The sequence below is a fragment of the Lagopus muta genome, chromosome 1, assembly GCF_023343835.1.
Source record: "Lagopus muta isolate bLagMut1 chromosome 1, bLagMut1 primary, whole genome shotgun sequence".
NCBI lineage: Eukaryota > Metazoa > Chordata > Aves > Galliformes > Phasianidae > Lagopus > Lagopus muta.
In genome coordinates, this window is record NC_064433.1 from 75912626 (window position 1) to 75924790 (window position 12165).

The window sequence follows — 12165 nt, forward strand, 5'->3', positions numbered from 1 at the left end:
AAAAGCAAACAAAAAAACAACCAATGCCAGCATGGTTCCTTTGCAAATGGCTGTCACCACACCAGAATTTTGTAGTCTTGTATTGTAAGAGTCTTGAATTGTAAGTTCTCTTTCAAATAAAACTCTTTCTTTTTGTATATGTTCTCATGTTAGGACTCTCAAAAACCGTTCTTCAAAGATTTAGTAGGTCTTACTAATCATCACATCAGCATCTAAATGTCTCTATATATTTTCTTTATTCCTCATGATCCTTCCGTAAAATATGTTGGGGAGGGAGTGTGTAAAAAGAAGTGGAGAAACCTGTATTGTCATCAGTAGAACATTTTGGGACATCTGTCTTAGGTAAACTAAATTAGACCAGGATTATATTTGGTGTTAGATATCCATCAAAATGTCAAGTAGAAATAATCTTTGTGCAAATGCATGTTCAATTCCTTTTGTATTCCGTGTAGGTTTAGTTCAGTTCATGAATCTCTGGAGTGATGGCTTTGAACTTTTTTAAAATAAGACACTTCATTGTAAACCATAGGCATGAAAACTTCTGATTTGCCTGCACAGCAGCAAGTGAAGAGGAAATTTCTTGGGCTGAATATGTAGTATGTTTAATACAAGTAACAAAACTTTTACTTTTTTAGTATTTTTAAATAAAATATTTTTTTAAAGAGCAAAAAAAATATGCGACTAGTGGTATATTTGATCCTGTCTTTGTGAAACTGATGCACTGTTTCAATGGAAGTGGTTGCATTCTTGAGCTCTCAAGGTGTTCATCAGAGATTTTTGGTGAAATTTCACTCTTCCTATGCTTCATCCTTGACAATAATTGTTCACAAATGTACATGCTACCAAAAAAAGAAATGAATAAGACATGATTGTGAAATGAGGGATATTTTTCTCCGTTAAGACAGGTCCCACGAAAGTCTCATAAACAGATGCGATCAGATACTTGAGTTGGATATCTGATTGCAATTCTGTACATTGAAAATGCACAGGTAATGTATTTAGAAGAACTGAAAACAGAACTGCACATACAGCAAAATAGGGTGTTTTCTTAATACTTCAACCTATTCTCAAGTTTCTTTTTCAAAACGAAAAGCAAGGCTGCATATTTTTCCCTGTTTGCAGCCTAGTGTTTAGCTCGTGTGTCAAAATGCATGAAATTATGTGACATGACTTGAACTTGCTGTAATTTAAAGTTTAATTTCAAACACTGTTATGTTTGAATCATAGCAGATGATTTGAAGCTTCATGTTTAATTCATTGAATGGAGTGGTCACATCCACCAGAAATGCTAAATCTGTGAGCCATTTTTAATCTTCATGTTCTGGCACAAATTTTCATTTTGATTCCAGAAAGGACTTGATTTCATTTCTCAAATCATATATTTTTAGTGTTCAACCTTTACTTGCTTACCCAGGTTCAGAAATGTAAATGATGTCCCCCTGATCAGCATCCATACATTTAAGGAACTCCTGGAATTGGTGATGATCTGATAAACTTGAACTTCATGAAATTGAAAACTTTGAATTGCATTATATATTGGCAATTGCGTTGTCTTCCATTAATTTCCTCTTTTTTAGCAACTTGTCTTCAGTGCACTGGTGGCTATACCAGATATGATGAAAAAGTTTAAATAAAACCACTTCATTGTAATTTTGACTGTTTCATACAAGAGATGTATTTGTGTCTTTTAAAGGCACCAGAGAAGCCATTTCTTCAGTGATGTTGTATTCATTTTCAGTACCTCTAATAAAAATGGCAAGTACAGCTGTATTTAGTGTGTCATACTTTAATCTGTTGCCAAAGCAGAAAATTTGAAATCAGCAGCTTTACTTTCCAAATTTGTTTTGATAGATTTTCCTATTTCTTCAGTTTGCCTGTTTATAATCTGGTGAAACAAATTGATTTTAGAAATTTCTTTCTTATTTTTTTTATAGTCAGGACAAAATATGTTTGATATGCTTTCCATATGTTGCTTAATAAATTGTCATTATTTTTTTTTTTTTGTCAAGTTTGCTACCACATATCAAGTTTTTATAATGAAGTCTACTTGAGTTCTAACTTTATTTAAAATATTTTGTTGAGATGACAGGCTTTTCTTCAGTTCCGCTATTTTGTGTTTACAAAGCATTCAGTGAAACGCTTTGGGTTTGGCAGTGTGTTTTTGCTTAGGATGTCTTTTCAAATTCTAATCTTTGAAACTGACACTATTTTCTTAGAAGTTAACCGCAGTGCTCATCATTTGTCCTCATCTGCCTGTTTCCGTTTGAGCATTCTTCCTTCATCCACAGTTTTCTTTTTGGGGGGTTCCGCTCTATTTTGAGAGGATTGGGTAGATTGAAGTACTATTGGCAATCGCTGTGCTTTATTCACTAGGCAGCACAAGAGCATGTCATGTCCATTAGGCATAGGTTTCAGTTCAACAAAATGTGAGTGGCAGACTTAACACTGCACTGTGCCCTCCTCTGGTCCTTGTTTCAGCTGAGACAACCTTAGTGGCGTTCTGATTCATGTTTTGTTGTTGCTGAGTGATGGTTGCATGCCTGGGACTGGGTTGGGCCGTAGTGGGGAAGAACCACTACTATAATGGTGTGGGGCAAGGGTTGGGCCGTATGTGGCCCTCGGGTTGGATATGCCTGATCTAATAAGCGTTAACTACACTGTATTGCTTTTCTGTGCGGTCTTTATTACTGTTTTATTCACAGATAAGATAGCAGAAGGTTTTCTTAATCAATTTTGTAGCCATCAAAGTTTGTTTTGTGACTAGGCCATTTTTCCATTGTGTCTAACTGTGATGTGAGTTAAAGTCTTGGAAGACCATGTGAAGATTCAGACTGGATAGTCTAGTCCAACATTAGCACTTAAAAAGCTCAAGCAATTTGTTGCAGCAGCAGTTCAAGGCTACAAGCTGGACCAGATCATGGCTTTGTTGTGTTTTTGCAGATACTTTACTTAGACTTCTCAGCGATTGAAACTAAGATGACTAAATTATTTTTCTGTCTACATTTTTCCGAAATGCTCCCACAATACAGAAAGATAAGCACAAGTAGAGGGGGGAATGTAAGAACAATATCTCATTCCTGAATTTGTTTTGTTGCTGGGCAAAGATTTGGAATATTTTGGGCTCTTTTATAAGCCCTTTAAAGTTGATTTGAATTTGACGATAGATTAAATTAAGGACATGATCAGAACTTAAGGGAAGGATTAGATCTTTTATATTTAACTTTCCTGCTCCTTCTCTCCTTGCATTACTTATGACTCAGTCTTACCTTAGGATATTCTTTTATGTTTTTGTGGGGAAAGGATGCTGCTTAATGAACCAATAGAAGCTTTTTTTGTGTGTTCTGTAGTAGTCCTTAAGTATTGTGGCTCATGTAAGCTTTACTCAGAAGTCAGTCTCACAGTCCTTTCAATTAAAGGGTCTTATTTGTAGTATTGGAAGACCAAAGTTGCTGGAGGGAAAAAAAGCCTAAATAATCATTAGAAACTGCTCAGTAGGTTTCCATTTAGTATGTGCTAAATACGGCATCTTCGTAGTCTTGGCTGTCTAATATCTTACAGGGTATGAAGACAGTGACTGTCTTAATAGCTATAGTTTCAAAGAATTCAAGTACAAATTCTGTAAGTTGCTGACTTAAAGTGATAGAAGGAAATGCAATATTTTTCTTCCCTTCATAGATAGAGCTGTTTGAGTTTAAGGGAGAAGACCTCACTGAGGATGAAGATGGTGGCATCATCCGAAGAATCCGTAAGAAAGGCGAAGGCTACTCGAAGCCCAATGAGGGTGCTCTGGTAGAAAGTATGTATATTATACAAATAGTAAATGGGTTTACTGTGATGGAAAGTGTGTTTTTCCCTACCTGTGATTTGTTTGTTCTGGAAGAGAATAATATCTGTCTTCTTTCCATTAGCAAGTAACATAACAACTAAAAGTAAGCTTTCTTTCTCTTTATTCTAGAAAAGGTTAGATTTTCCAGCAGCAGTTGTGTTCTTCAGAGATACCAGATCTGATACGGTGCCTATCACAAAAGTTAAAGGAGTCTAATAAAGTATATCCATTTGTTGAAGTGGGGAAAAAAAAGCCACACAATGCAACAGCTTGAAAGAAAAAGCATTTATTAACTAAAGAAGCAGAAGTGGAATATGTTGCCAATAGCTGATATGCATATGTAACCCTTAAAAGGAGAAAAGACTGGTTGGGAGGGGAAGCTTTGTTCCTTGTATTGTCTGTGCTGCCTACCCCTTATCACACATAGACACCTGATTTGTATCTGGATTCACTCTTTTTTTTTTTTTTTTTTTTTTTTTTTTTTTTTTTTAACCAGTCCAGTTTGAAGGCCGATACAAAGATCGTGCTTTTGATAGGCGTGAGCTGCGGTTTGAGATTGGTGAAGGTGATAACTATGATCTTCCTCATGGTCTGGAAAAAGCAATCCAGAAAATGGAGAAATCTGAGGAATCCATTTTCTATCTCAAACCCAAGTAAGCTGTTTGTCATCTTCTGATACTTGAGAGGGCTTATTGTAAGCATCTGGTAAGAATGATATGTTTATTTGCGCTGTTTTTCAACTCTTTTCAGTGCTACTGTAAACACATAATCAGACCTGAAACTTTGATTTATGGAAGATAAGAAGTTAAGATTACTTAGCCACTGATATTAGCATTGAAAAAGAAGTTGGTGTAAGTCTCTATAGTGTTGATCCTCGTGAATATTATAGCAAATACTGTTGCTGTTTTTAACGTACGTTCATGTGGATGCTTCATAATGAAAGTACGCTTAAATATACAGCAGTAGTTTATAAAGACACCTGGATTAAGTAACAGAACAGTAAAAGTTCCAGTAAGCCTTCTGAGTAGCCTTTTGATAAGATATACTGTTCAGGTGAAATGTGGTTAAGAGTATCTGAAATCCTTTGCCACTAGGAAGTGTTTGCTTGAATTTTATAGCAATTTGGAAGAAGACATTCAGGTTTTCTGTGGGAAATAAGGTGGTGTTTTGTCTAAATCCTGGATCTAACATTTCAGAATTCTGAGACCAAGAACCACCAACTCAAAGATAGGAATGGACTTTAAATGCCTTTAAAGGCAAGCAGAATTTTCCCCTTACAGTGTGAACAAATATAAAAGAAGTGGAGTTTGCACTTTTATCCACTTTATGCACTTCATTTTATATTTATTGCTTTTATCCAATTTGAATGTGTTTGTTTTAAAGTTATTTTAAGCTGGAACTGAATTTGGTAGAACAAAGGAAAAGTAGACCTATGTTCAGTGCTTTTCAGCTAGTATGCAGTTTCTTACTGGAGTCTCAGGGCAGAACCTTTGTACTGACATTTAGTGTTAATTAGTGGATTGGCAGTATCTTGTGCACAGCTGTTCACTTACTGCTGTCTCTTTCTGGAAATAGTTAGAATACAGACATTATAAAGGAAGTAGCCTGTCTTGGCTGACAATAAAAAGCAATATATATGCCATTTCAAAGTTTTTTTTTGGTGTTTTTTGGTGTTTTTACTTTCTTAGGCTTCATAGAAACAGCAGCGACCAAACAAGTAAAACTTCAGAAATAAAAACACAAAACCAAACAAAAAACAAAAAATAGAAAAAAAAAAAAAAAAAAGGTAATGTGGAAATCAGCAAAATTAATCCTAGGTTTTTCTCTTTTGTCTTGTGCATGCAGATTCTGGAAAATTATCTGCAGTTCTCCAAGAGTTTGTCTTGCAATAATATAGGCAGATTTGTGTGGTTTTTACCTCCAGCTTCCTGTGTAGAGGTTTGTCCTGAATATCCGGTTTTGTAACTTTCTTCCCCCCCCCTTTACCCCTCACCTTCCCTATCTTACAGCTACGGTTTTGGAAGTACTGGAAAGGAGAAATTTCAGATCCCTCCGGATGCAGAACTACAATATGAAGTGAAACTCAAAGGCTTTGAGAAGGTGGGAATGAGGGCATACAAATTGGGAGGTATGGGAATCGTTGATGCAGCTTAAACAAGGACAAACTGAATCCGTAAAATTTTGACCTGAAAAGGAAGATGTTACTGTAGGTGATGATTACATTCTGGAAGCTTTTGATTGAAATTGTCCTTACTGGTCTCCTGTCTGTTGCTGTCAAGTTGCTGTCTTGTTCTAGCTCAGTTTCCAGAAGCTGTGCAAAACTGTTCCTTCCAAGTCTGTCTCTTGTGTGCTGTTACTGAGAAACAGCACAGTCGTATGATTTCCCTGTCACTGTCTTGAACTATTCCTGTTTGGATAGGCTAAGGAGTCTTGGGAAATGAATACAGAAGAGAAATTGGAACAAAGCTGCATGGTGAAGGAGAGAGGCACTCAGTACTTCAAGGTAAATGATAATACCCAAGAAATAATAACATTTCTTATCCATGTTATGAACTGATGATAATGATCTAAGCTTTGATCATTTCAGAGTGGTGTTCATGGTTTTATCCATGTCATTTTATGGAAAGGACTACGGAGAAAGGTGTCTGAAAAGGAAAAAGAAAAAAAAAAGAAAAAGATAGTCTTACAGTTGCAATGTCCAGTTAGATTTTCTAATCCACTACCGTAGTCATACACTATGATGATAGTGTATTTTTGGTAATGGAAGTTTTCTGATTACTCTGGTTAATTTTTTTTCTTTTTTCAGATCTATCATTCTAGGTAAGATGAAAGGGCAGGGGGAAGTTTCAGTAAAAATTACTATGGTGAGCTGTGTGAAAATGTAATTGCCTTGTTTACAGGAAGGGAAATACAAACGAGCAGCATTACAGTACAAGAAGATTGTATCGTGGCTGGAGCATGAATCAGGGCTCTCTGATGAGGAAGATGCAAAAGCCAAGAGCTTGAGGCTTGCTGCTCACCTTAATCTAGCTATGTGCCATCTCAAGTTGAAGGAGTACTCTCAGGCTTTGGAGAACTGCAACAAGGTAGCAGGGTTTATTCACTCTTAAGCTGCTCAAGCAATCTGGCTGTTTATCTCTTGCTTTAGTGACTTGAGGAATACACGGCTGTGTGGTGTTCAGACTTTCTGATCAGCTGATAGTTGGGCATGAGGAAATAAAACGAACATAAGGTGCTGGATATGGCTTCTTGTATCTTTCTCTACCTATTTTTGCTGTATTTAATTTAGCTTTTTACTAAGCCCTGTCAACCATGAAAATAAGAATGGTCATTTTCTAGCAGTTGCTGATACTCTGAATTGCATATTAGTTTTAAAAAAGCAAATTAAACAGAAAAAACCCAAACACTACATTGTTCTCAAATGCTGTTTTTGGTTTTTTCTTTCTTACTTACTCTGTTTTAAATGCAGGCACTTGAACTGGATAGCAGCAATGAAAAAGGCCTCTTCCGGCGTGGAGAAGCCCACTTGGCTGTCAATGACTTTGAATTGGCCCGAGGAGATTTTCAGAAGGTGATACAACTCTATCCAAGTAACAAAGCTGCTAAAGTGCAACTAGTAACTTGTCAGCAAAAAATACGGGAGCAGCATGAGAAAGAGAAGAAGATGTATGCCAATATGTTCCAAAGGCTTGCAGACAAAGACTTAAAGGTAAGTAGCACTACTTCAGAAGATCATATGGTCTAATGTCACGTGTTAGACAAGGGATAGAATTTTGAGTATTTGGCTTACTTCTCATACAGTCAGACAGCATTCAGGTAGCTAATTGCTTTTGGGGAGAAATAATGGGGATAGGCAACACTCAACATGATGAAACCATCTTGTTTGAACAAGACAGCTCTCAGTACTAAGGATGTTGCATAAAATCCTTCTAGTTATTTAAACTGATACTGCAACAGAGCAGTATTAATAAGAAAGTAGTGATGAGGTGTAAACACAACATTCAAGAATTTAAAAAGTGCCTTTTGTCCTTGAACTGATTATTCTGAGAACAGTTGATTCTGGTAGCTGAGCGACTCTGATGTGAGTGTGTCCTGGGCTTACTGTCCTTAAATGAAATGAGCGTACCTGGCAATTAAAACAACTAAGGCATCTCAGACTGTGTCAGCTGACAGCTTCTTATATCACAAATTATTTTCCTTTCCCTGCCCCTTCCCTCCGCCCCCCCATCATTCTTTCAAAATAAGGTGCATAAGAAATCAGAAATCAAATTTTCTCTCAGAGATAATTGTAGATGAATTTTATGCTTCAGCCCTGCTAACATCATATAGTAAGGATGGGTGGGAAAGGGGAGATAATTCGTAATTCTGTGGTTAGATAGGCAAGCTGCTCTGAAGAGTTTGTTTGCTTTTCTTTTCAAAGTGTAGCAGTAGTTTTGTGCATTTAGTTCTCCTTCTCGTGAAGAAGTATAAACAAATACACAAAACTTCCCTGCTGATTCTGCAAGGAAAGCAGCATTATCAATGAGTAGGGTGGTTTTGTACCTGACTAAAGCAGTCTTTGCATACTGGATCCTGGGAGAAAATATTCTGTCCTTCTAGACACTGTCATATAGACTTATCCAGAGTCTTAATTGTTATTTTGTTTTTAATGAAGAGTCTTAGCAATAATTAAGGTGCAACAACCAAACTAGAATTTTTTGCATCTTGACATGTAAAATTTCAGGGTTTAATTGGGAGCTGCACTGGATGATCTCCAGAGGTCTCCTCTGACCTGTGATTCTGTGAACTGCTCATTATTTGGCTGTGCTGTGCAGGTTCCTTCAGGCAGCACAGCTGCTGGGAGTCTGCTGTATCTAGGTGGGGCACATTGCAAGATGTGCTGCTAATGGAAGAGTAGATTGCTGAAACAAGCTGTAGCCATGAAAAGTGCAAAAGGACCATGTTAACAGTACTGAAATGTATGCCTCTGCCCCTAAGAAAGACGGTGGAGTCCTGTTCTTTGCAGAAGGTAGATTCATGCACTGCAAACTACTAGAGACACTGAGAAAATAGAACACTGATTTTTGCCATCTACTTTTGCAATGTACTTTAATACTTTGGTTATTGTTTTTTGGGTTGTTGTTTTTTTTTCAGTATATTGTTAGATGATGTTGAGAATCAGTTCTAGTGATAAGCTTAAAATGACATTTCTGGTATTGTTTCAAATTTTGGCAATTCTTTATAATAAATGAAGACATTTGTTTTATATGTCTCTGTTTAGCCAGCTACTACTCTTCAGACCAGCCACGCTGAAGATGCAGAAATGAAAGATGAGCAGAATGGAGTTGAAGATAAATAAGTTGACACAGAAGCATAAAGAAACCAGATTCCATTAGTTTTGTAAATGAAAGAATTTCCAGTGAATTAGACCTTTATTTTTCTACCTGGTTGGACAGTGGCTTCAGAGGAGCAGAGGCTGAGCCGCCATGCCACAGTCAAGAACAGCTCTGTATGTCTGTGAAATAAGCTGAGTGGCAGCACAAATCTGATTTAATCTAGGGACTTTATTTATTCATACAGCTTCTGTTACTGTTTGGGTTCTGTCTGGATTTACTCTGCTTGGTTTATCTGCATTTTGCCATTAGTGTTTGTGTCTCTCTTGTTCCAGCTCACTTAAATATAGGAAACAATCTGGGATTAATTTCCTTGATTTCATTTTTTTCTGTTTTTTTTTTTTTTTTTTTTTTTTAAGCAGTTGGCCTTTTTCAACAGTCCTCATGTGAGATTTGAGAACAAATCAGTGCTCAATGTTCTACTGCCTTGGCATTGTCCCCTTTCCCTTCCTCCATTAAGTGTTGTAACCTTTATATGCTTCCTTTTTGCGTATTGCTGAAAGTGAAGACTGTGAAGTCACAGCTTAAGTAATAAAGCTCCAATTAAGCTCAAGGAAATTGAACTTTTTGTATTTTTTATTGGCATTTGCTAAGAATTATGAGTCTGTCTTCTTGTCATTCAGTGTTTTCTTATCCACATAGTGTTACTGTAACCACAATATCTACGTTTTTTTCTGGTAATGTTGATTCATTGCCATTTAAAAAAGTGTACGCAATTGATCGATCTATTTGCAAATGAAGAAAATGTTGCTTAAAATTGTACACAAGTCTGTAACCTGTATATTATTATCTGTTAGTATTTCTCTTTCCCCTTCGTGTTGTGAAACTGGACCAGAAGAGTACTGATTGATACCTGAAAGTGACTGGCTTTGAAGATAAAATAAGTGCTAATAGTAAAATATCTTGAAAGTGCTTATAATTCCTAATGACATGCAAATGTCTGAATGATTTCAGTCTTTATTATCCTTACCTCACAAGAAAACTACTTAATATTCTCCTACTTCTTTTCTGTGGTGTTTCTTGTGTTGGCTTGGAGAATGCTGTGTGTAGAGGGGAAGTGTTGTGCTTGTATTTCTCTCTATAGGTATGAGGTAGAATATTCAGACTTATCCATGCTCTTCATGCTGTTCTGTGGTGTTAAACTCAGCATCTCAACTGTCCTTTCCTGAAACTTTCTAGCAGCAGGAACAAATTTATTGCTTTTCAAAAGGAACATAGTTTTATCTGTTTCAGAGGAGAGAGAGGTTGGGCCAGGGAGCTGTATGTCTAAACTGTCACCAAAGTGGTAAGTCCTGCATGACATGCTTTCCTTACCCCAGGCCCAAGATGGTTAAGTCCAGCCAATTGCTGGGTTGGAGGTAGCTTATGGATCTGTGAACTGCGCTGCTTTCTGCGAGATTAGCAGTACCCTAAGGGCCTTCAGGTTGGGAAGGGGTAGAGGAAAAGGCAATATAGTCTCTGTTAGGTTATTACAGGAAAGAAAATGCTGTAACTTTGAAGGACCAGTTTCATTTGCTTAAACATCAACAGTTAGTGCAGGTGCTTTTCATAAGTTTTGGTTAAGTATTATCAGCCCTATATGTTTGAAAGCTGTTTTACATTGTACTTGAGCACAAATAACTCTAAATGGAACATTTAATATGGCTCAAGTGAGGAAAATCCTACTGGTGGAACACTAATAGTTGTCCATTTAGCTTGGTCTGGGCTGCATTGAGCAAACAGGAATTGCCATGGGTTGCATACTAATTATATGAATTCAGTGTATTTAACAACTATTTTTGAATGCATTTTTATTAAAACATAAAAAAAGACGACAAAAGCATAAGGCTACTGGGATATTCGACCTTGTTTTTGTGAAACTAATGCACTAATCAGGCTGGTTCATTGGGCCTAGTGAGTTTTCCAAGTGTTCATCAGAGATTTTTGATGAAATACTACTCTTCCTGTATTTCATCCTTGACAATAAATGTATGTACTGCCACAAATGATGAATAAGGTATAATTGTGAAGCAAAGGATTTCTTTGGTAAGTGAGGGCTTACGACAGTTTAGTAAAGAGACTAAATTTTTTTTTTTTAGTTGAATGCCTGATTACAACTATACATTCCTTGTGAAAATTTACAAGTACTGTGTTTGTCAGCTGAAAATGGAGTTGCAAATGTACGAAAAAGTGATTTTTTTTTTTTCTTTTTTCAAGTCATGAAACCTATTCTCAGATTCCTTTATTAAAACAACACTTTTGCTGTTCACAGGACTGTGCTTAGCGTATAAAAATGCATGAGATTATTTGCCATAATTTGAGTGTGCCATAATTTGATTTCCATCACTGTCATTGTCTGAAATACAGCACGGGTACGGTGATTTTCACCTTGAAGATGCATGATTTAATGGATCAGATAGAAAATTACGTACTGTATATTTGCTTTGATTGGAAGCAGAGGTGTGCATTCCCTTTTAATTCATTTGAATATGAAATAAAGCTATCAGTTAATACACATAGACCTGATCATTTCCCAAGTGAATGGAGGGATTGGGAGAATACATAAATGGTGGACTGAGAATTAAGATCGACCTAGTGAGGGATGTGGAACACAAGTCTTAGGAGGAGCACCTGAGGGAACTGAGATTGCTTAGTCTGGAGAAGAGTTTCTGGGGAGACCTGTACAACAGCCTGAAAAAAAGGAGGTTGTGATGAGGTGGAGATTGGCCTCTTCTCCCACATAGCTAGTGATAGGACTAAAGGGAACAGCTTGAAAATGCGCTGGGGAAGGTTCAGGTTGGGTATTAGGAAAAATTTATTCTCTAGAAGATCGGTCAGGAACTAGATTGGGCTGTTTTGGGAGGTTGTGGAGTCACCACCTCTGGAGATGTTCAAGTATTTAGAGAGATGCTTCAGTGCAGTAATATTGGTAGGTGGACGGTTGGACTAGGTGATCTTGAAGTTCTTTTCCAACCTCGGTTATTGTAT

The 12165-nt window shown here is 36.9% G+C and overlaps 2 protein-coding genes across 3 annotated transcripts in view; one reads left to right on the forward strand and one right to left on the reverse strand.

Moving 5' to 3' along the window:
• FKBP4 (FKBP prolyl isomerase 4) overlaps nucleotides 1–11690 on the forward strand; it is a 41158-nt gene extending 29468 nt beyond the window's left edge. For both annotated transcript variants that reach the window (XM_048930602.1, XM_048930612.1), the window contains exons 5-11: nucleotides 3676–3796; nucleotides 4323–4479; nucleotides 5836–5926; nucleotides 6246–6329; nucleotides 6727–6912; nucleotides 7296–7535; nucleotides 9087–11690. In XM_048930602.1, the coding sequence (XP_048786559.1) occupies nucleotides 3676–3796; nucleotides 4323–4479; nucleotides 5836–5926; nucleotides 6246–6329; nucleotides 6727–6912; nucleotides 7296–7535; nucleotides 9087–9164 (957 nt within the window). In that variant the 3' untranslated portion in view covers nucleotides 9165–11690. The remainder of the gene's footprint in view (nucleotides 1–3675; nucleotides 3797–4322; nucleotides 4480–5835; nucleotides 5927–6245; nucleotides 6330–6726; nucleotides 6913–7295; nucleotides 7536–9086) is intronic.
• Nucleotides 1–12165, reverse strand: part of MFAP5 (microfibril associated protein 5) — a 263735-nt gene that overhangs the window by 35867 nt on the left and 215703 nt on the right. The window lies entirely within an intron of this gene.